General features: G+C 33.4%; 1 protein-coding gene across 2 annotated transcripts; it reads left to right on the forward strand.

Annotated features, from left to right (window-relative positions):
• The first annotated feature begins 12,208 nt into the window (after positions 1-12,208).
• Positions 12,209-19,883, forward strand: LOC128184080 (uncharacterized). Of its 2 annotated transcripts, none has more exons than XM_052853402.1 (4): positions 12,209-12,360; positions 15,647-15,831; positions 16,659-16,787; positions 19,498-19,883. In XM_052853402.1, exons 1-4 carry the CDS (start codon positions 12,336-12,338, stop codon positions 19,639-19,641), a joined length of 483 nt encoding a protein of 160 aa, XP_052709362.1. In that variant the 5' UTR covers positions 12,209-12,335; the 3' UTR covers positions 19,642-19,883. The 2 variants fall into 2 exon arrangements, with proteins under 2 accessions (XP_052709362.1, XP_052709363.1); XM_052853403.1 differs by having other exon boundaries at positions 15,647-15,816.
• Positions 19,884-20,806: the final 923 nt, after the last annotated feature.

Here is a 20,806-nt window from a genome sequence, read left to right on the forward strand (position 1 = left end):
TTCATCAAAAAACTAAACTTTTTGTGTCGCTTGGATTTTTTGGAGGGCTCGTTTTTTTAAGGAAGCTTAATATTTTTAAACCAATTTAATGAAAAAAAAATTAACTCCCGACAGAGCTTGGAAAAAGACCTCGGATGTATTACATACAGTACCGATCAGACCCAACCTAACAGAAAGTAAACCCCAACTAAACCCTGGGTTTACTTTCTGGGTTTAGTGGAGTGGACCCAGAGTAAACCCCAAATAAACCCAGAGTGGACACAGAGAGAAAAGCCCGATCAGAAGAATACCCTGAAAGCAGACGCTACATGTGTATTCGGAATGTACAAGGGGAAGGAATCACAGTTAGTAGGATAAGATAAAATACAGGTCTGCTTCACTCTTCAGTGCGTATAGTTGACTCCAAAGGCAATTATCGAGTAAACCCCGAGTGGACCCAAATTTTCAAAACGTTAACTCAAAGTAAACCCAGAAAGTAAACCCGGGGTTTAGTTTGGGTCTGATCGGTACTGTAAGTGTCGATGAGAATGCGGCTTTTTATAAAACTTTATATACGTGTTAATACAACACATATTGCTATCTACTAAGATGTAATCTACATTTCATTCAAGTCAATGAAAAAATGACAATAACAAACTGTCAACCATCTCAATAATCCATTTAACAAAATACAAATTCAAAGCAGAGCAACACGGACCTCTAAAAAGAGGTAGGATCAGGTGTCATGAAGGAGTGACCATCCTCTGCTGGCCGGTCACACCCGCCGTGTGTTCTTTGTCGTAATCGGGGAATAAACGGAAAAGTCTGTAGACAATTAGATGATTCATTATTGTCTAACAATTAGTACGAAAAACTTCAGTAAGCGTGCGACCCAGTGGAAGATTGTATTTGCTGACAAGATCGTTGTATCGACCAAAGAACTTACGAAAAGATGAAAAACACCATATGCAGGTGTAAAGCTATATTGCTACATAAGTAAAGTTGACGATCGAAAATCGAAGTCATCGCGTTTATCATAAAGTTTTGTTGTTAGGTAAAGTTTATTGAAAGCTACGGCAGTTATAACACTGTTATACACACAGTGTTCTCCAAGGTTAAATAACGAGTTCTATTATGACATCACAAACGCGTAGAACGCTCTAAACTACATTGTCACAAGCGAAAATCAAAGTTCACGCTTGCATGGGGCTGTTACATGTACTGCAGCTTTTACATAAACATTAACTTACCCTTAGGATAAGATTGGAATTTTAAGGTATAGATCACATTTGCAGACAAGGCAGAAGTTAATAAAATGTAAATATAAGCATTGAATCATGAGTTTCTTAAAGATTTAACGTGCGTTATTAAATCTGTATGCATACACTACAAGCTGCAGTTATGAGACTGTATTCTTAAAAAAATCATGATCCAATGCTATAATTCGAACTTCCAACGGAAGACCTTTTTGTTTTTCTTAGGTTTCTTTTTCCCTATTCTTTTTTTCCTTACATATTTCCAACGGAAGACCTTATTGTTATTGCTTTGTTTCTTCTTCCCTATTATTATTTTTTTTTCTTACAAATTTTGTGCAGGCCATTTCTCAGCAACGACTTATTCGATTTCCATGAAACTTTCTGTTCGGATGGGAATTGATCTGAACTTTGTTGCAAATTTTTTTCATTGATGACGTCACTTCCGTTTTTGATATATCGTCGATTTTATGAATTTTATAGGGGTATTTTGTCGGTGGAACTCCTCTTTAACTATTGCAGATATAAAGTTGAAATTATCAGGGTTGGTAGACAAAGACTGAAGTTGTGCATGAAGGTCTTAATTATTTTTATCTTGAAAAGCGTCGACGCTCGCCTGGACCCGAAAATTGAGATTAAAAAAACGTCGTGAATTTTCGTGCTTTTCTTTCTTTATCTCTTTTTTGGAAAATATTTTGTTAAAACATGTAATGTGAAAAACGTTCAAATTTACAAGACCTTTCATTTGATACCAAGAAAAAGGGGCTGGCCCCTTATATAAGGGACCTAGAGGGCTCTTAAATCGTTTATCTCTAGCTCTTTACCAAGGGATATTTTGTAATAAATTATAGAAGCAAATATGTTTATCTTACAGTTATATAGCCTAACAATATAATGATTTTCTAATGTGTTACGTAATTAGGGGGTTTTAGGGGTCAAGAGTCCAAAACTTTGATCACCTATATCTCAAAAAGGAAAAATATTTTGAAATTAAGTATAGAAGAACAGATGCTCAAAATAATGTACTTAACAACATGCAACCGTCAACATTTAGTTCAGCGGCCCCAATAAGGAGATAAGGGACCGGCCCCTAAAACGTTTTTCAACAGATATCTCAAGAACGGTGACGAATTTCTAAACACTTGTTGAACAAAGCTCTTACACCTGAAACAAAATAGTATCTGGCCCTTAGAATAAAGACCCCCATTTCCTGTTTTAAATCATGTTTAGCTGTTAAATAGCAAAATCAAGATCGAACATAAACCTCAAGTTCTAAAATCAGACGGAAGACCTCCTCGTTGCTCGCAACGAGATCGTGTCTCATTTTTTTTCTTACCGATTTTGTGCACGCGATTTCTCGGAAACGGCCCAACCGATTAACGTCAAATTTTCAGTTCTGATAGGTATTGATCTGAACCTTGTTGGAAATTTTTTTTGTTGATGACGTCACTTCCTGTCTTGAGATATCATGGATTTATCAGTTTTTATAGGGGTATTTTGTACGGGGAACTCCTCTTTTACCATAAAAGATATGATGTTGAACTTTTCAGGGCTGATAGACGAAAGACTGAAATACTGTCTAATGGTCATTAATCATCTTTATGTCAAAGAGCGCCGAAGCTCGCCCGAGCTTGAAAATTAAGATAAAAAAGGCGTCGTGATTTTTCTTGGTTTTCTTTGAATATCTCTTTTCTTGAAAGCATTTTGTTAAAACATGTAGAACAGAAGAACTTAATTAAATCAAGAGCTTTCATTTGAGATCATGAAAAAGGGGCTGGCCCTTCAAATAAGGGGCTGAGGGGGCTCTAAAGTCTTTTAATGATAACCTTTTACCGTGAAATATTTTGTGATGCGTTATATAAGCAATTATGTTCATTCTAAGGTTATTTACCTATACATGGCAATCATTTACTCCTATGTTACGTATTTAGGGATTTTAAGGGGCCAGAAGTCCAAAACGTTAATGCTTAATATCTCAAAATGAAGAAACATTTGGATAAGCAATATTGAACAAAAGATGCTTAAAATATTGAGCTTAACAATAATCAACCATAATTTCTTTGTTATGCGGTCCCTCAAAGGAGTTACAGGGTCGGCCCCTAATACGACCCTCTCAAGATATCTCGAGAACGTACAAAATTTGTAATTACTTGTTGAACAAAAAGTGTATGAATTGACAAGAGCTTTCATTTGAAATCATGAAAAAGGTGCTGGCCCTTCAAATAAGGGGCTGAGGGGGCTCCAAAGTCTTTTAATGATAACTTTTTACTGTTAAATATTTTGTGATACGTTATAGAAGCGATTATGTTCATTCTAATGTTATGTACCTGTACATGGCAATCATTTACTCTTATGTTACGTAATTAGGGATTTTAAGGGGCCAGAAGTCTAAAGCTTTGATGCCCAATATCTCAAAATAGAGGAAAACTTTGGAAAGCAATATTTAACAAAAGATGCTCAAAATATTGAGCTTAACAATGTACAACCATATATTGTTTTTATGTGGACCCTAAAAGGAGTTTTAGGACCGGATATCAAAACGATTTTTCCCAGATATCTCAAAAACGGTAACCAATTTCTAAATACTTATTAGTGGTACACAAAAATACCTTTTGACTAAACTGAATGAAAAGGAGCTGATCCCTCAAATAAGGGACACCAAAGGGATATATAGTATTTCACCCATTACTCATAGATCCCGCCTCCTTTTCTGGATAAGTTTCGTTGATGAAGGTCAAGAGTAAGGTCATTCCATATTCTAAAAATCGGACGGAAGACCTCCTCGTTGCTCGCAACGAGATCGTGTCTAGTTATATACGCTTATTGAACCTAGATTATTGGAACAAACATACATTTAATTTCACTCAAACTGTGATAAAAATAATACATTTCTTTAGTAAATAAAATCACTTTAAAAAATCTATTAAAAACATAATCCTAAATATGAACTGGTTTTCTATTATTGTTTTTTTTACAAAGGACATCAAAATAATTATTGTTTTTATCGTTCAAGTCCATAAACATGTTCCACATACATGTATTGCTAGTCACGATTGGTATTTGTAAAACTCAATCGGTTTTGAAAGTTGTGTCTTACACAATTTTGTTTTCAGCAAGTTCAATGTACCGCGATTTACTGCAAAATGAAAAAAAATAAATGTGATCTTTTCCGACCGCAATTTTAATCTGCTATACAGAAAGGTTTTTTAGCTCACCTGAGCTGAAAGCTCAAGTGAGCTATTCTGATCACATTTTGTCCGTCATCCGTCTGTCCGTAAACTTTTCACATTTTGAACTTTTTCTCTAAAACCACTTCACCAAATTCAATCAAATTTGGCTCAAAGCATTCTTATGGAAAGATGAATATAAATTGCAGAAATGAAAGAAAAATTTTCATTGATAGCGGAGAAAACATCAAAACTGTAAAAAAAAAAAGGGGGGGTGCATTTAAAAAAATCTTCTTCTCAAGAACTACTGAGGCAAATTCAACGTAATTTAGCATGAATAACCCTTATGGGAAGGAAAATATAAATTGCAAAAATTATCGGCGAATTCTGTTTCAAATCTGAGTTATTACGAAAATAATAAGAAAGAAAAGGCGTGTTTCAAGCAATTTATAGCATCCATGAGTCTTGGTAAAATTGGTAGGCATGACCGGGCCAGGGCAAAACAAAAAATTGACGGTTATTAATCTGCCAATCTCATTAAAATTTCAAGATATTTACTGACCAGTTTATTTGTATTCGCTGTAAATATTGCTGCAAAATAATGCGTAATTGGAATTGACGATTACCGATCTGCGCCAGCTTTTATTTTGCCTCGGCCCGGGTTTGCTTACCCATTTTACGAAGACTCATATTCCATAATTCTAAAACGAGGTTCTTTGTTTAAAGCAGCCATGACACTATATGATAAACGGGTCGATCAGACAATGTTGAATTTGTTTGTTGTGCAACAGTTCGTGTACGAAGGGAATCTTTGAAACATGCAAAATACATTGGTGCCGATTTTGTAAAGTAAATTGAGGCTAAATATTTCAATGCGTTGACAGTTTTCACATATGACGGTGGTGTTAGCTTGTTGTGATTTACGTTTCGTTTTCATTTATGCTTTGCGTTAACCTGGGAACTGCCGCTTGTATTTCCTGATTTTTACGTATCAAATCAAACAGAGACTTCGGTAAATCAAACAGATTACTGTTTACCTGCGCAAATTAAGCAACATCTGATGTATTAAGAAAGAACTAAAATGCAATTCATTCAGGCTATCGGTAATTCGGTATCATCTTTTGCGTAATGGTAGAACAATGCAATAGGTTTTATTGAGATGCTCGGCATTTTCTCGAGTTTATTCAGTTTAAAAACAGTTAAATATCGCTGACGGAAATATGTAGGTATATACATGTATATGATTCATTTTGAAAAATAAATTGTGTTCTTTATTTGTTATAGTGCATGTTTCTTGTGTTTAATTGTTTACAATTTCTATTTACTTACCATAGTTGAGTGTTAAGATATTTGCTCACAATTCTATGTTTGTACACAGATCTGAGGCCATTCATTTTTTTTCCATTTTAAATGCCGAATAGGAAATACTAAGTTAAAAATCTTAAACTGAATGTAATAAACTCATGTGAACAAAATATTACTCAAACCTAGCAAAATTTTGAGCTCATCTAGCTTATAATTCTACGATTGACGCTGAAATTTTGGTTGATCATTAGAAATTGTATATGAATAAGATTATGTTAAATATTTGTACACAAAAAATTGAAGAATGATATGCTGTATATAACTACTCTCAGGGGCCCCCTCTTTATACAATGAATAATGTGAAATGTGAGTAAATAAAAACGACATCGTTAAAACAGTTTAAATACTTCTGACACATTTCTGTTGCGGGAATAAAAGAATTATCGCTATTCCTAAGAAAATATTACAGCGGAAAATTATCCTGGTTTGTAGCCATTTGTTATTTTCGAATAAAAATAATGGGTGGGGCATAGTAAATTAGAATGATGTGCCTGTCAATACGATAACATTGATTTTTATAGCTCTTTAACATGTCACGTGACAACATTTTTCATTCCAGTGTATTCATCAATCAAGTGTGAGTAAAGTTATAAAAAAGTCACGAGTTTACGCGAGGCAAACAACAGTCATTTAATTATAATTCAGAAGACAAATTAAATTGCTGAATATTTTTAATTTGAGAAATTGAGCGCATTGAGGTGCAATTTTCTTCTTCACATATATACATGTAATAGGATTTTTTGATAAAATACAATAACTATTATATTTAAAAAAAAAATACAATAACTAGTAAGTAGTTGAGGAAGAAAATGTACCTATGTGCTTTCAAATATTTTGATCGCTTTATTAAGTGGGAGAGGGGGGCAGAACGAAAATACAGGGAATTAGATGTTATATAACAGTGTACCCCTACCAAATATTTAGTTCTATATTTTGCGTAGGATTTTCTTATTCTGTGTAAAAACAGTATTTCATGAAGGTGCAATGTCAAAGATTACGTGTATGCAAAAATAAGTGTTAAATTCGAATACCTTACAATATTTATTTATTTTTGTTATTTTTAGCTCACCTGAGCTGAAAGCTCAAGTGAGCTTTTCTGATCACATTTTGTCTGTCGCCCGTCTGTCCGTCCGTAAACTTTTCACATTTTCAACATCTTCTCAAGAACTACTGGGCCAATTTCAACAAAACTTGGCACAAATCATCCTTAGGCAAAGGGGGTTCAAAGTAGTAAAAATTAGGGGCCACACCTTTTTTCAAGGGGAGATAATTGGAAATTAATGAAAAATTTTAAGAAATTTTCAAAAATCTTCTTCTCTAGAGCCCTTAAGCCAGGAAAGCTGAAACTTGTGTAATAGCATCCTCAGGTAGTGTAGATTCAAAGTTGTGAAAATCATGACCCCCGGGGGTAGGGTGGGGCCAAAATGGGGATCGAAGTTTAACATAGGAATATATATAGTAAATCTTCTTCTCAGAAACTAATCAGCCAGGCAAGCTGAAACTTGAGTGCAAATATCCTCAGGTAATGTAGATTCAAAGTTGTGAAAGTCATGACCCCCGGGGGTAGGATGGGGCCACAATGGGGGGGGGGGGGGTCAAAGTTTAACATAGGAATAAATAGAGTAAATATTTAAAAATCTTCTCAGAAACTAATCAGCCAGATGATTCTTTATAATTGTTAAGATTTTGGCTCCAGGACAATTCTTCGGCCTCACAAGAAGGTTCAGAGTTTGATGTAGTTTATATCCCATATATAAACAATTGTTAAGGATCTTTTTGAGAACTGCAATACTCAACATGTGATATGAGTATAAAATCATCCTGTTAGAAAAGGGTCTATTGATTATAAACATAAAAATATCCAGGGGGAAAATGGATTTATTTATACAGGATCTACATGTATTTTTGTACATTTTCCAGATATTTTGTATTATGACTCCATTAAGCTGATTTTATCATAGCTACCGTTCCTCAGGTGAGCGATGTGGCCCATGGGCCTCTTGTTTAATTAGCGTTAAATGTTTTCTGAGTTCATTATTTTAAATCATTACTAGAACTTCCGTGGTTGCTGCAATGGTCAAGCGATTTCAGAACTTGTGTGAATACCACTATTGAAATTCCGCCTTTGACATTTTCTTGAAGATTTTGCTTATTAATTGGCATTTTGTATTACTAATTCACTAAAACATTACATGTCGTATCGGTAATATAACATACATGTATTTGTGCAAACAGAGATGACTCGTGTAAGAAAAGAAACTCAAAAGAGTTTCTTCCTGAAATTGAAAACCGACGCATTCACAAAGTAACTTACAAATCTAAAACAATAAAAACAAAACCAAAAAAAAAAAAAAAAAAACTCCATAGAAAACTCTATTAAAATAAACTGATTCCAGAACACAAATAATTGTCATCGATACATCTCGCTATCTAGACTCACTTAACACTTTTGTTTGGCCTTATGCATTACAATTTTACTGTTGAATGGAAATATAAGTGAGAATAATGTTGAGAAATTATAAGATATCATTAGAAAACCGTGCTTTCACATAATTTTTTTTTATCTGTACAAGTCATTTAATTGTAAAAATTGAATCAACTACTCATAAAGTATCTTGAACAAATCGTTTGCTGCAATAGAACTGCGAAGATACATGTAGTTCAATAAATTGCAAAATATATTACATTTTTATATGTTAAGAGTTTCAAGTCTAAGCATATGATCAAATTTGTTGTGGCCATGGCAGCTTTGATATTACATCCTCCGCTGTCCCTTATCGTGATCAAACGGCGCGGTATTGCATAAATGACAATAACTGTGGCTTATGTTTTAATGTGATAACACTTCTAATCAGATATGAAACGTAACATTTCGTTAATGACACAATGACGTAATATAGGGTGCAAGTTTGCCTTGCTAATTATACGAAATGAAAATAACGTGTTGAAGGCAATATATTTATATAATTTTTTATCCAAAATTAAAATCGCTAATAAGTTATTAGGCTTCATCGTTTGAATATAATGACTTTATAATTATGGTCTTGACGTCATGGAATATATCATAAAACATAATAAATGAGTGTTATGTGTATTGAAAAATGTAAGAATATATATGATAGACCTTATGGTTAATTTGTTGATAAATTTAACCTCCTAAAGACTTTCTTTAGAAAGTATTTCACAAAAAAGTATGACCATCCTTCATTTCTAATTTTTGTTTCAATTTTAACAAAAATACATACTTTACTAATTACATGGAAAAAAACATATTTTTAAAGTTAGAATTTAAAAGTTTTTTTTCTACTAAAAAATATTGATATACAATCAAAGATAAACAACAATTTGAAATGATATACAATCAAAGATTAACAACAATTTGAAATGAGAAATGAGATTTTTGAAATGTGTTTTGTTGAAGATTAAAGCATATGCGTTGATTATAAATTAATACAGATTTTTTTTTGCCAATCCTAATCACTTCTACTTGTTATTCACACCGCGACCATTTTAATTCCAAAGCGAGGCTAGGAACGCAAACATGGCAACATACATTAGAAAATCAACGGAAAACGCGTGGAGTAAAAACCTCCAGTATTGTCCATCACTCACGCAAGACTTGATCGAACAATAGGCAAACGAGACCGCGTGTATACCACGATCAAAACAGCAGAAAGGATACAGTAATTTTATAGAAGGCTACATGTATGTACACGAAGTCGAAAGTAAGTGTCTACAGTACTTCATCATGTTGACTAGACTATTAATGTTGACCATCACAAATTACATTACGTAACTCGTTTAGTACGAGCACGGATATAGCGAATATTCGGATATGGCGAACTTTGTTGGAATCCCCGATAAACATCTTTGCAAAATTTTACGGTTATTACGAATTCAGATATAACGAATATACGATAGCGAACTGGTTTTGAGTTCAGTAGAGATGAAATATACAAAGTAATGATTTTTTAAAGCCTCAATTAGCGAGATTTATAGTCTTGTGAACGAAAACATGTATTAATGAATTCGCTTTATATATTATTTCGAATTCGTTATACGGATAAAACGAATACGGATATTACGGTGTAATTCCACTGGACCCTAGGACTTCGCTATAACAGAGTTACTGTGTGTGTATATATATATTCTTCTTTTTAATGTCAAGAAAATTGACATGTTAAATAACCTCTATGTATTTTTAAAAATGTAAATGTGTTAACCTCTTAGTGAACAGGGCTTTTAAAATTAATTATAACTGTAAGATCTAATTGATGAATTACATTGTTATTTTTTCTTATGTTTGTAAGCTTTGTAATACAGTGTGTACAAATATTTTATTTTTTCTTAATAAGGTACAGAGTGTCCATATCTGATTAATGGTAGATGCTAAATTAAGAGGAATTACACCATCATATATGTGATATTCTTTTATTCTCTTACAGCTCGTTCTACATGAATACGAAGCCGTGCTATTTCATGGGTTTGTGCTACCTCACAAGAAGAACATTTGCCCTGTTCACATAGAAAAGGAGGTATCATCAAAGATGCTTGTTTTTGTCTAATAGGTCTGCTATCAAAAACCCTTTGTCAGCAATAACTTTGTCATTAGGCTCCAACAGGTCCAAGATTCCTGACAATTCGGTAATAGCTTTATCACTAATGCTACCTGTATATAAAGAACTAAAAAATGATACAGCACCGCATCGAGTTATCATTATTAAGCTCTAAAATGTTGTTTGACTCTTGTAATTGGAGTAAGTTTCAGAATTTAACACATTTGAGCTAGGCGGTTGAACTTTGATTTGACCTGTACAGTCGAAGTTAACCCTAACATGAGGATATGACTCTTGAAAACACTTAGACAATCACACAACGAGGTGACCAAATCAGTAAACTACCTAGCATTGTATACAAATAATTTGACCAAGTTATAAAAATTCTACTGACAGAAGATTGAAATATATTAAATCTAATGGCTAAATCCGGAATTCCCTGACGCACCCTACAAAGAAACATAAAGTGGTAATGATTCATTACGAATAGCATTGAACTTAATGTTCTTTGTATCTGGAGAATGTCTTTGCATTTGTGTCCATCTTATCATTGTAGCCGCTGTTGGCTGTATAGCAACATATAAACATTTCTGGGTTTCATAATCTTTAATCTTTTAAAACCAGTATAAAATTTAATCATCTGGGGGTCTTAAGTAAATCGTTCCAGAGAAAATATTCTCTTTTCCTAAGTCACAAGTTTTCTCTGAAGATTCATAATTTTCTCCTTGACCTGGGCTGCCAGTAGTTGATCGTTGATAGGTGTATGAATGGTATAGTCATGGTCATTAGACACAGCTGGGGTCTGTCCACTGAACTGGATAGTAACTTTCGATTGGAGACATATTCTAATATTAGGAACATTTATGTGTATTGGGGGGGGGGGCATAAATCTTCTGAACCAGTTTTCAATATATAGCAAAAACACACAAAAAATGTAAAATATAATAAAATCCTACGCTATTATAAAAGGATTGTTAGCTAGCCTTGCCTTCATTGCATTTAGACTAGTTAAATTAAAGTAATTAAATTAAATTAAACAAATGACACAAATATTCAGATTAACAAAACTTCATGTATCCTAGCAGACGAGTAGGGGCGAGCTAACGATAGAAATCTGACTGTGGCCTGATATGGTGAGGTGGGTTGTTTATATGTAATCCTCTTCTGTCAGGTAGCTTATCTGAGATTCATAAATGAAGAAATGGATTAAGCACAGGAAGTTTTCACACATTCGGCACAATAAACATGGTGTCAAAAGCATTGTTATATCAGAGACATATAAATAACCTTATAATTATCATATTTTCGTCAACTTGCATTTTTTTCCATTGATCTTCTTTGTGGTCTAATCCTTTTTACCGGGGAATTCCATGCAAATATACTCCCTGGCCTGAGACATCGTCTGTCATTCTAGGACCGACGTAGTTCTGACTGTGAGAAGTGTCCTGAGCATACCCTGGTAGCATTTGATATCTAAGAATTAAATTTTATAATCAGAATTATCACAAATTTCGCATTTAAATTTGTTTTAATTTTCACAAAAAGTTCAATAATTATCTGCTTAATGAACTTATAATCCATGATTAACTTGTCGATTTGATAGCATGTAGGCCTACTTACTCTGAAACTTTGACCTACATCCCTTCGAATTTTAATTATCCACTCCTTCCTTTTGATTTTGTCTGTCAGAAATTAATGAAACGATAACTCTCTTGTGTTGTCGTAACGCGAATCATTGTTACACAACGGGATATAACAATGATAAGCGGTACCCGTACTGCGTTTTACACATTCTTTACTAAAACTCGCCATCTTGTTTGCATTCCAAGCCTCGTTCTGGAAATCAATGACATAATCCGTGAATAAAGAGTATAATTGAAATTCAATGTTCCTCCTACTTTTTGTAATGTTCATAACCGGTGATCAGGAAGCTTTCTGTCATAGATCTATCTGTACTTCGTAACATTCATTTACATCTCCTGAACGAGAGCTGACGTTGGAGAAAGCGTAACAGCATGTCTTCAGAGAAAAATTCGGAACGTAAGTTATTGTCAAACATGCTTTTTTATATTTAGGTGGCACGGGTCAGATTTTTTGATACAATTCATAGTAGCCAGGGGATGCGTGTCTTAGGAACTCTGTAACTAGAATTTCCCCAGTACAAAAATATTGACAGGTACTTCTTCCGAGACTGTCTCTTGTTACCTTAGCAAATGTTTGATAGTATTCCTTTAGTCTTGAAAGTGTACTTTATATAACTCTATTTGAGTTTTTGTATTGGCATTGGTGTAAAAGTTTATCATTTCATTTCATTTTTACAGTGGTTTATGTTTCTCTCAATACCTGATCGTCTTATTTATTTAAATAGTGTTATACATGACATTTGACAGAATGAATACTCTCTCTCTTTCTCTCTTTCACACACACATCATCATAACTTTCAAATCCAAAATATCAATTCTACGTTTCTTATTGTGAGGGGTTTAGATTCATTTCTTGTTTAAATATATTTTAATCTAAAGACATGTATTCGACAAACTAAGCACCAAGTTAAAGAGCATTCAAATTTACTCGACTCTTGTGGTTATATTATGAATTTACAAGCTTCATTCAACGGACAAACTGAAAATAAAGGCTATGAATAATGAAATATATACTAGTTATAACCCTGCTCCGAAGGGGAGGGGGTATACTGTTTTACCCTCGTGTGTCGGTCTGTCTGTCCGTCCATAACAAAAATTTCTGTGGCATTTATCTCAGCAACTATTTATTGCAGATGCTTGAAATGTTTACACAGTATTTGCTTTATCGTGGGATGTATTTTTGTATCAATCAGACGTCAACTTCCTGTTAAATGACGACTTTGTTTATTTTTAGCCAAAATTTTTCAAACAAAATTCCGTCAAAGATTTCTCAGCAACTATTTATCGCAGATGCTTGAAATTTTAACACACTACTTGTTTTGGCATGCCATATGGTGTGATGTATTTTTGTATCAATCGAACGTCAACTTCCTGTTGAATAATGACTTTGTTTACTTTTAGCCAACATTTTCAAACAAATTATCGTCAAAGATTTCTCAGCAGCTATTTATCGCAGATGCTTTAAATTTTAACACAGTGTTTGTTTAGGCATGCCATATCATGGTATATATTTTTGTACCAATCAGATATCAACTTGGTGTTAAATGATTACTTTGTTTAATTTAGCCAAAATTTTTAAACAAATTTTCCTCAAAGATTTCTTAGCAGCCATTTATCGCAGATGCTTGAAATTTTAACACACTATTTGTTTAGGCATGCCATATTGTGGGATACATTTCTGTTCCAATTGGATGTTAGCTTTCTGTTAAATGTCGAATTTGCTTATTTTGCATATTCTCATCAGAGCGGGGGTATCACTAGTGAGCATTGGCTCACAGATATCTTGTTTTTTCTCTCATATTTTACGACGTCAGGATAAACGTTTCTTGTACATGAATCAGAGTGGGCCAGTAGTCGTATTTTGCGCTTATTCCAGTTTCTTTGAAAAGATATATTTTTAAATGTAGCATGCAAATTATTTAAATGGCCAGGATAATTAAATATATTTATTTTTTCAAAATTTCAAATGTATTGCTCTAAAGGCAGCGGTTTTGGTAATGTATTAGAGCAGGCCTTGTCAATATTATAGCGAACATTGATATTACCCCGTTTCATTCTCTACTGATAAAGAAAAACAAGAAAACAAAGTGATTACCTTAACCTAAATTTAAATACTCATTTTTCTATAAATTAATAAATGTTTATTGAAGGCGGAGGGAGGTAAACGGGGTTGACACGTTATACAGAAAAAAAAATAATATTTCAAAGGTTTTTATTCCCTCCGCAAACAAAGTGGGGGGGGGTATAGCAATCACTTTGCCCGTCCGTCCGTCTGTCTGTCTGTGCAAAATTCGTGCCCAGTCCATATCTTTCTTATGGAGAAGCATTGAATGTTCTTACTCCACACAGATATTGCTTATGACCTAAGGGTGTGTCATGACCTTGAAACAAGGTCATTCAGGCAAGGTCAAGGGCAAAAAAGTGCAAAATTCGTGTCCGGTCGATATCCTTATTATGGAGTAGCATTGAATGTTCTTTCTTCATACAAATATTGCTTATAACCTTAGAGTGTGTCGTGACATTGACCCAAGGTCATTTGGTCAAGGTCACTGGCAGAAAAGTGCAAAATTCATGTCCGGAATATATCTTTTTTATGGACAAATATTAAATCTTAATTCACATAAAGTTGCTGATAACCCGAGGTTGTGTCATGACTTTTACCCAAGGTAAATTGAGGAAGTTTAAGGTCATTTTAAAAAAAACCCGCTTAATTCCGATCTGTGTCATATGTGTATTAATGGAAATAATTAGAAGCTAAAATTTGACACAAAATTTGCATGTCTCAGATTGATAGATTTGGGGGTAGGGTTTGCAAAGTTTATGTAGTTTATATAAACCACTTCTTTAAAAATTGTCTTGCATTTTAATGGTTATCAAAGACGCAAAATAAGTAAATCATAAGAATAATGCAAGAGGACTGACAACTTGTTTAGGATAAGCAGGGACGTTTACAGAATTGTAAAGGTAAAAACCATTGGCATGATGGGTAAATTAAGGGGTGTGCCAGCACTGATGATCTACGTGGTATTTACAATTGTTCCTCAGCTAATTTCGTGCCAATAGAATTAGATTTTAGCATTCGGTAATTTTAAAAGATAAGTCTAATTATTTGCAAAACATTTTCTCTTTCCATTACGGAGGATGAGTTGTAAACAGATTACATGTAACAAGTTCTTCCAACAGATTTGGCCTATGGTATTTTCCGCAATTAACTAACATTCTGTTATGGAAAGCTCCAAACAATTTAGATCTAAAAATTTGATTTTTTTCACCCCTTTATCTATATTTAGAGCTCTTCTTTAAGACTGACAAATGAATTTAGATAAATTTTTGTTGTATTTTGAACAGTAAATAGGAAACACCCCACGCTGTCTGATTTATTCGTTGATTTTCGAAACATTAATTTTGGCATAGAATATACAGATTCAATGCAATTACATGTAAGATAACAATTAACATGTTTACAGAGAGGAGATAAAGTTGTTATTTCTTCGTTAAAATTCTGTATTTTGTGCACGCGACGTTGCATAACACACAACATTATTGATTAGGTTTTTTTTTCACTTTGTGAAGAAATAATTGAAATATATTTAAAAATATATGAATAAAGTTGTTTCATTTCTCAAAATAAATAATTTTTATTGACAATGTATCATGAATTATTTTTTTTTAATTTTCCTAAGAACCTCCTGCGTACTGTCGGCTAGAAGAAAATCAAAATGACCAGTCAAACCTTACATACGGGGACCAGTATAATCAGTATCCTGGAGTCAACCAGTATCCATCGCCAGGTTGCGCTCAATATCCAGGCAACCAATACATGTACCAACCGCAACATACTGTTCCTGGCCAAGTAACGACATCAGTGGTATTATCAATTATTAATGAGAGATGAGAAATTTATGTGTTGTTAACCGGGTTTTCCGAAGGAAAAATCCGGTTATTAAAATGGTGAAAATGGCGGGCGGGCGGGCAGCTGCCAAAAGGGTACCCTCATTGTACGGATAACTCCTCCTACAATTTTCAAGATCGGAAGTTGTTTTGCAGATCAATTGTACATATATCAGAGGTGTGCATATTGCTAGGATTTTGATTTCTGATAATTTATGAAAAAAATACCAGCTTTTGAACTTAGTCATTTTTTGGCAAAATATTGCATATAGGGTACCATCATTGTATGTATAACTCCTCCTACAGATTTCAAGATAGGGAGTTGCTCTTTTGCAGATCAATTGTACATAGTGTATTAGAGGTGTGCATATTGCTAGGATTTTGATTTCTGATAATTTATGAAAAAAATACCAGCTTTTGATCTTAGTCACTTTTTGGCAAAATATTGCATATAGGGGTACACCATTTCACTGGATATGGGTTGACATGGATTATGGATAAAGTTCACATAAAAGAAAACCCGGTTTGCTGTCACATTGACAGCTTTTCACTTGTTTTCATTTGGATTGTAAGAAGAGGTCTTGAAACATTTTGAAAATTTAATCTATGTAGTACAATGAAAACATCTAAAAACGTAAATGCAAATAAAAAAGCTAAGATGGATATCATGCAGAGATAGGGTCATGGATATCTGAAAACATCTTAATGACAGTATAAAGCAGTTACTTTTTAAGGTGAGAGAAGATTTACGCATTAATGCGGTATTTGTTCAGTATTATGGTTTCTTTAACATCTTTTATACAGATTACACAGCCTGGAGCTATCGTTTACAACCGAACCCCTGTAACCAAGAACTGGATGGTTCCAGCTTTACTCTCTTTCTTCTTTTGTTGCTGGCCGTTAGGGTTAATGGCTGTTTTGGCTGCTAGTAAGGTAAACGTCACATAGTGTTCATACTCTATAATATATATCAGGAAGAAATGTTTAACAAATGAAATTTCATTTTTTAATTTTTAAAATAATTTGTTTGTAATATATGTCCCGTGTAAACTAATAAGGAAGCATTTTGTTTTCTTTTTCTTGGCTAGATATTTCATTTCTAGCGATGAATTTGTGAATAATAGGTGACTCGGCTTTCTATTAGATTTCGTCAATAAAAGCGACTGTTCATAGGCATATTGTTATCACACTCTGATAACGTCCGGTTAAAGTGGCTGGTGTGAGTTTCATCTTCTTTAAAAGCGGGAGTTTATTTTAAAAAAAGTCGGTGAACATCTCAACCATAAATACATGTACTTAAACGATAAAATGCTTCCTTTGGTGATTCATTCGGGATATGAAGGTAGCGACATTGCAGAAACAAGTATTTCTTATAAAGGAATGATCGTCAATAATGATATATTGATAGCTAGAAGCAATCAACATGATCAGTTTGATGTAAAATAATTTAAAAATTACTGTATTTCTACAAAATATAGAATATTTTGAATCTGAACACCATAATTGCATCATTATAAACCGTCAACAAATTTAATTTTGAAATAAATTTGGGGAAAGCCGTTCGTAAACTCCTTGTCAAGTTTTATATTTTTAACGTTATTATTAAATGTTAAAGTATCTTCTTCTGCTTCTTCTTCAGAATACTGAGTAGGGCTCTTTAAAGAGCATTAACACGTATACAAAGAAAAAGTTGTATTAAAATAATTTAATGGGACTGAAAAACATTGAATGCCATCATAACTTGCTATTGAGGTCGCATTATAACGTAACCTTTTTTATAAATCAAGCCGTCTTCCTAGCTACTATTATGCAACATCAATAGATCGAGAGGTCAGTTTATTGAGCATCTTTTATGATTGAGGTCAGTTCATCGAGGTCAACTGCATTACTGAATGTATCTGTCGATCGAAATTCTTGCGCGTGAGACAAAATGTGCATTCTTGAATTAACAGGTCGAACTGTATTTTATATATGTTTGCATCTCTTAAGGTAAATGAATTGAAATAAAACTGAGTAAAATGTTATATAAATACTAAACAAAACTTCAAGTTTTTATAAGAACTACTTATGCAAGCGGAATGTGTGCGCACGTGGAAGCATTTGCCGGATGCCTCATATGGACACAACAGTGATCGGCTGATCACAAAAATGAATAACCTTAGCGGGTTGTACCGCCACCAGAATATACGGTGCCGGTCAATGTTGGGTATCTTATTTACACAGTGCTGATTACATCTGGTTTTCTGTGAGCAGTTTTAGAGAAACTGCTCACTACTATTTTCTCGTGCGTCTGGGACGTACACATCAATCGAAAATTTTCGTGGTGCTACGGCGTAACGATGTATGTTTTTCTTATAGGAACGTATATCTATATATTTGTAATACTATTTTCTGATTATTAATTTAGAGCTAAATTCGGGATTTTTCTAAACAAGATATCTGTGAGCCAATGCTCACTAGTGATACCCCCGCTCTAATGTGAATATGCAAAGTCAACATTTAACAGAAAGTTCGCATCCGACTGCTTCAAAAATATATTCTACAATATGGCATTCCTAAACAAATAGTGTGCTAAAATTTTAAGCATCTGTGATAAATAGTTGCTGAGAAAAATGTGACTGAAATTTTTGTTACGGACAGACAGACACATAAGGGTAAAACAGTATACCCCTTCTCCTTCCGAGCGGGGGTATAATTATCTCATGTACAGTAAGAATTTCATCGTCATAAGTTTCGGTTATTACTGTCAGACATATCTGCTATATTGACTGAATAAAGATGTAAAATGTGTTGTGCGTTTTTAGTTCGATATAGGAAAACGAGCTTGTGGCAGAACACGGGTTATGTAATTTTTTTCTGCAATGATCGCTACCTTCATCACCCACATAAATCATTAAAGAAAGCATTCTATTGTTTATATTAATATCTTTCTTTTACATAATTAATAAATTTATTATGAAAAGTACATAAAAATCAGTAATTAAAATTACTGTTAATGTTCATAAGTACGTTAGCTAAAAGACACAGCCAAAGCATCTCCTGTGAGACATTTAGTCTGACATCATCATGTTAGTTCCATGCAGTTCGTGGTTTTTTTTTAGGTCGCTGTTGGTTTCGACCAATCGATAGCGAGGGTGTGTCAATTTCAGTCCTGTCAGTTTCAGCCGCTGTAAATTTCGACCAATCGATAAACAGGGCGTGAAGATTTCAGTCTGGCTGTTTCTATAGAGCTATGAATTGACAATAAGTTTCCTTAAGAAATAGAGGGAATAATATTTGGTAGAAGTAAATATTAGTATATCATCATTTTCTGAATTTTCGATGCATGGTTATGCGTGCAAAATGAATACAGGTATTTTTTTTAAGCTTTCAGCGACAATAGCTTCCAACCGTCAGTGTAGTATATTTAAAATATATAGTTGTCACTTTCTTAAGTATCCGTATGTTCTGCATGGAATTAATATAATCAAATTTAATCAATCCATTGAGTTAAAGGAGGCATATATAATTAACGGCAAATTTCGCAAACGATCCAAGAACAAACGATATAAGAGAGGTTGTTGAACATCATTCAGAATTGTTATTGATTTTACAAACTTTTATATTTTAAATTCTCTCTGGTGAATTGTTTTTATTTTAACAGGCTAATACTGCAGCAGCAGTTGGGGATGTAATGGAAGCGGAAAGACAATCAAACCGCGCGCGCACGTATGTGATTGTTGCTATGATAATAGGACCTATTTTGACGGGACTCTATGTTTTTCTTACCTTCCTACGACTGAAATAATAAACAAGCAATGCTCAATATGACTAAATAATATATTTTGCACGATTCTTAAATTGAACAGGTCGATGAAGCGATTTGCCCACTAACATGAACACAAAGACAGCCACTACTTTTGTGTTCCATAGATGCTTTGAATAGCGCGTTTGTTTTCTTTGAAAGAGGCTTGATGGTTTATACATAAACCATAAGATATGCCTTAAACTGTTTAAATATGCTATAAGTATCCTCGCCTATGTATTATTTATAAGTAAAAATACAAAGAATCTAGTTCCTATTGTCCTTTCTGATATATTTCATTTTATCAAATCAAATAAACAACATGACTGATAAATTACATTTTATTAAATCAAATATACAACATGACTAATCATGTTGTATATTTGATGTGATAAAATGAAATATATCAGGAAGGACACTATACATTAACAGAAATATCTCAATCTAAGGAGTCGATACGGCCGCAACCATCGGGCCCTCTTAAAAAAAATATTCATGTTGAAAACAAGAATATACCAAACTTCTTTTTTTAAATCAAATTTGTTCTGTTTGCAATTGTTTCAGATACAAAATGTGAATACAATCATATTAATTGAATATATTGTTAAATAATTTGAACAACGTTATGTTACTTATTTACATTTTCACTCCTCCTTGGCACATAATCTTACCTCTATCTTTTTAGAGGTCCGTGTTGCTTTGTTTTAAATTTGTTTTTCGTTTTATGGATATATGAGATGATTTACAGTTTGTTATTGCCATTTTTTCAGTTGTACTAATTAGGGAGTGATGTATAAAAGTATGTTTTAGTATTGTTTTAGTATTTTCTGTTTATAGTTCTGACTCCCATTTTTATATTAATTTTTTTGTTATTAAAATTAAAGTAAAACAAAACAAAACAAAAATTTATCTTGAAACTAGCATAGAAAATAAAAGAGAAAGAGATACTTTTGAAATTTACAGTGTCCCTCCATTTCTTTTGTTTTCTCTGTTTATTCAATCCAACGTACAAGTGAACGCGTTCAGGAACATGTAAACAAGTATTCCATTATATCTTCTAAATTTACAAAACTTTCTTATAAAAACCGACATGTTATCCTTGCATAATAGTTTAAAGTTATAACGGATCTTTAGTAAAAGGCATTGTCCGCCATACTTTGTTTCGTCC

The sequence above is a fragment of the Crassostrea angulata genome, chromosome 5 (genome assembly GCF_025612915.1).
Source record: "Crassostrea angulata isolate pt1a10 chromosome 5, ASM2561291v2, whole genome shotgun sequence".
NCBI lineage: Eukaryota > Metazoa > Mollusca > Bivalvia > Ostreida > Ostreidae > Magallana > Magallana angulata.

Bases quoted from the DNA above. Each gene is read 5' to 3' on its own strand.
- LOC128184080 (XM_052853402.1), top strand. From the start codon at position 12,336: ATGTCTTCAGAGAAAAATTCGGAAC. The intron at 12,361-15,646 runs GTAAGTTATTGT...AATTTTCCTAAG, and splicing joins TTCAGAGAAAAATTCGGAAC to AACCTCCTGCGTACTGTCGG. The intron at 16,788-19,497 runs GTAAACGTCACA...TTATTTTAACAG, and splicing joins CTGTTTTGGCTGCTAGTAAG to GCTAATACTGCAGCAGCAGT.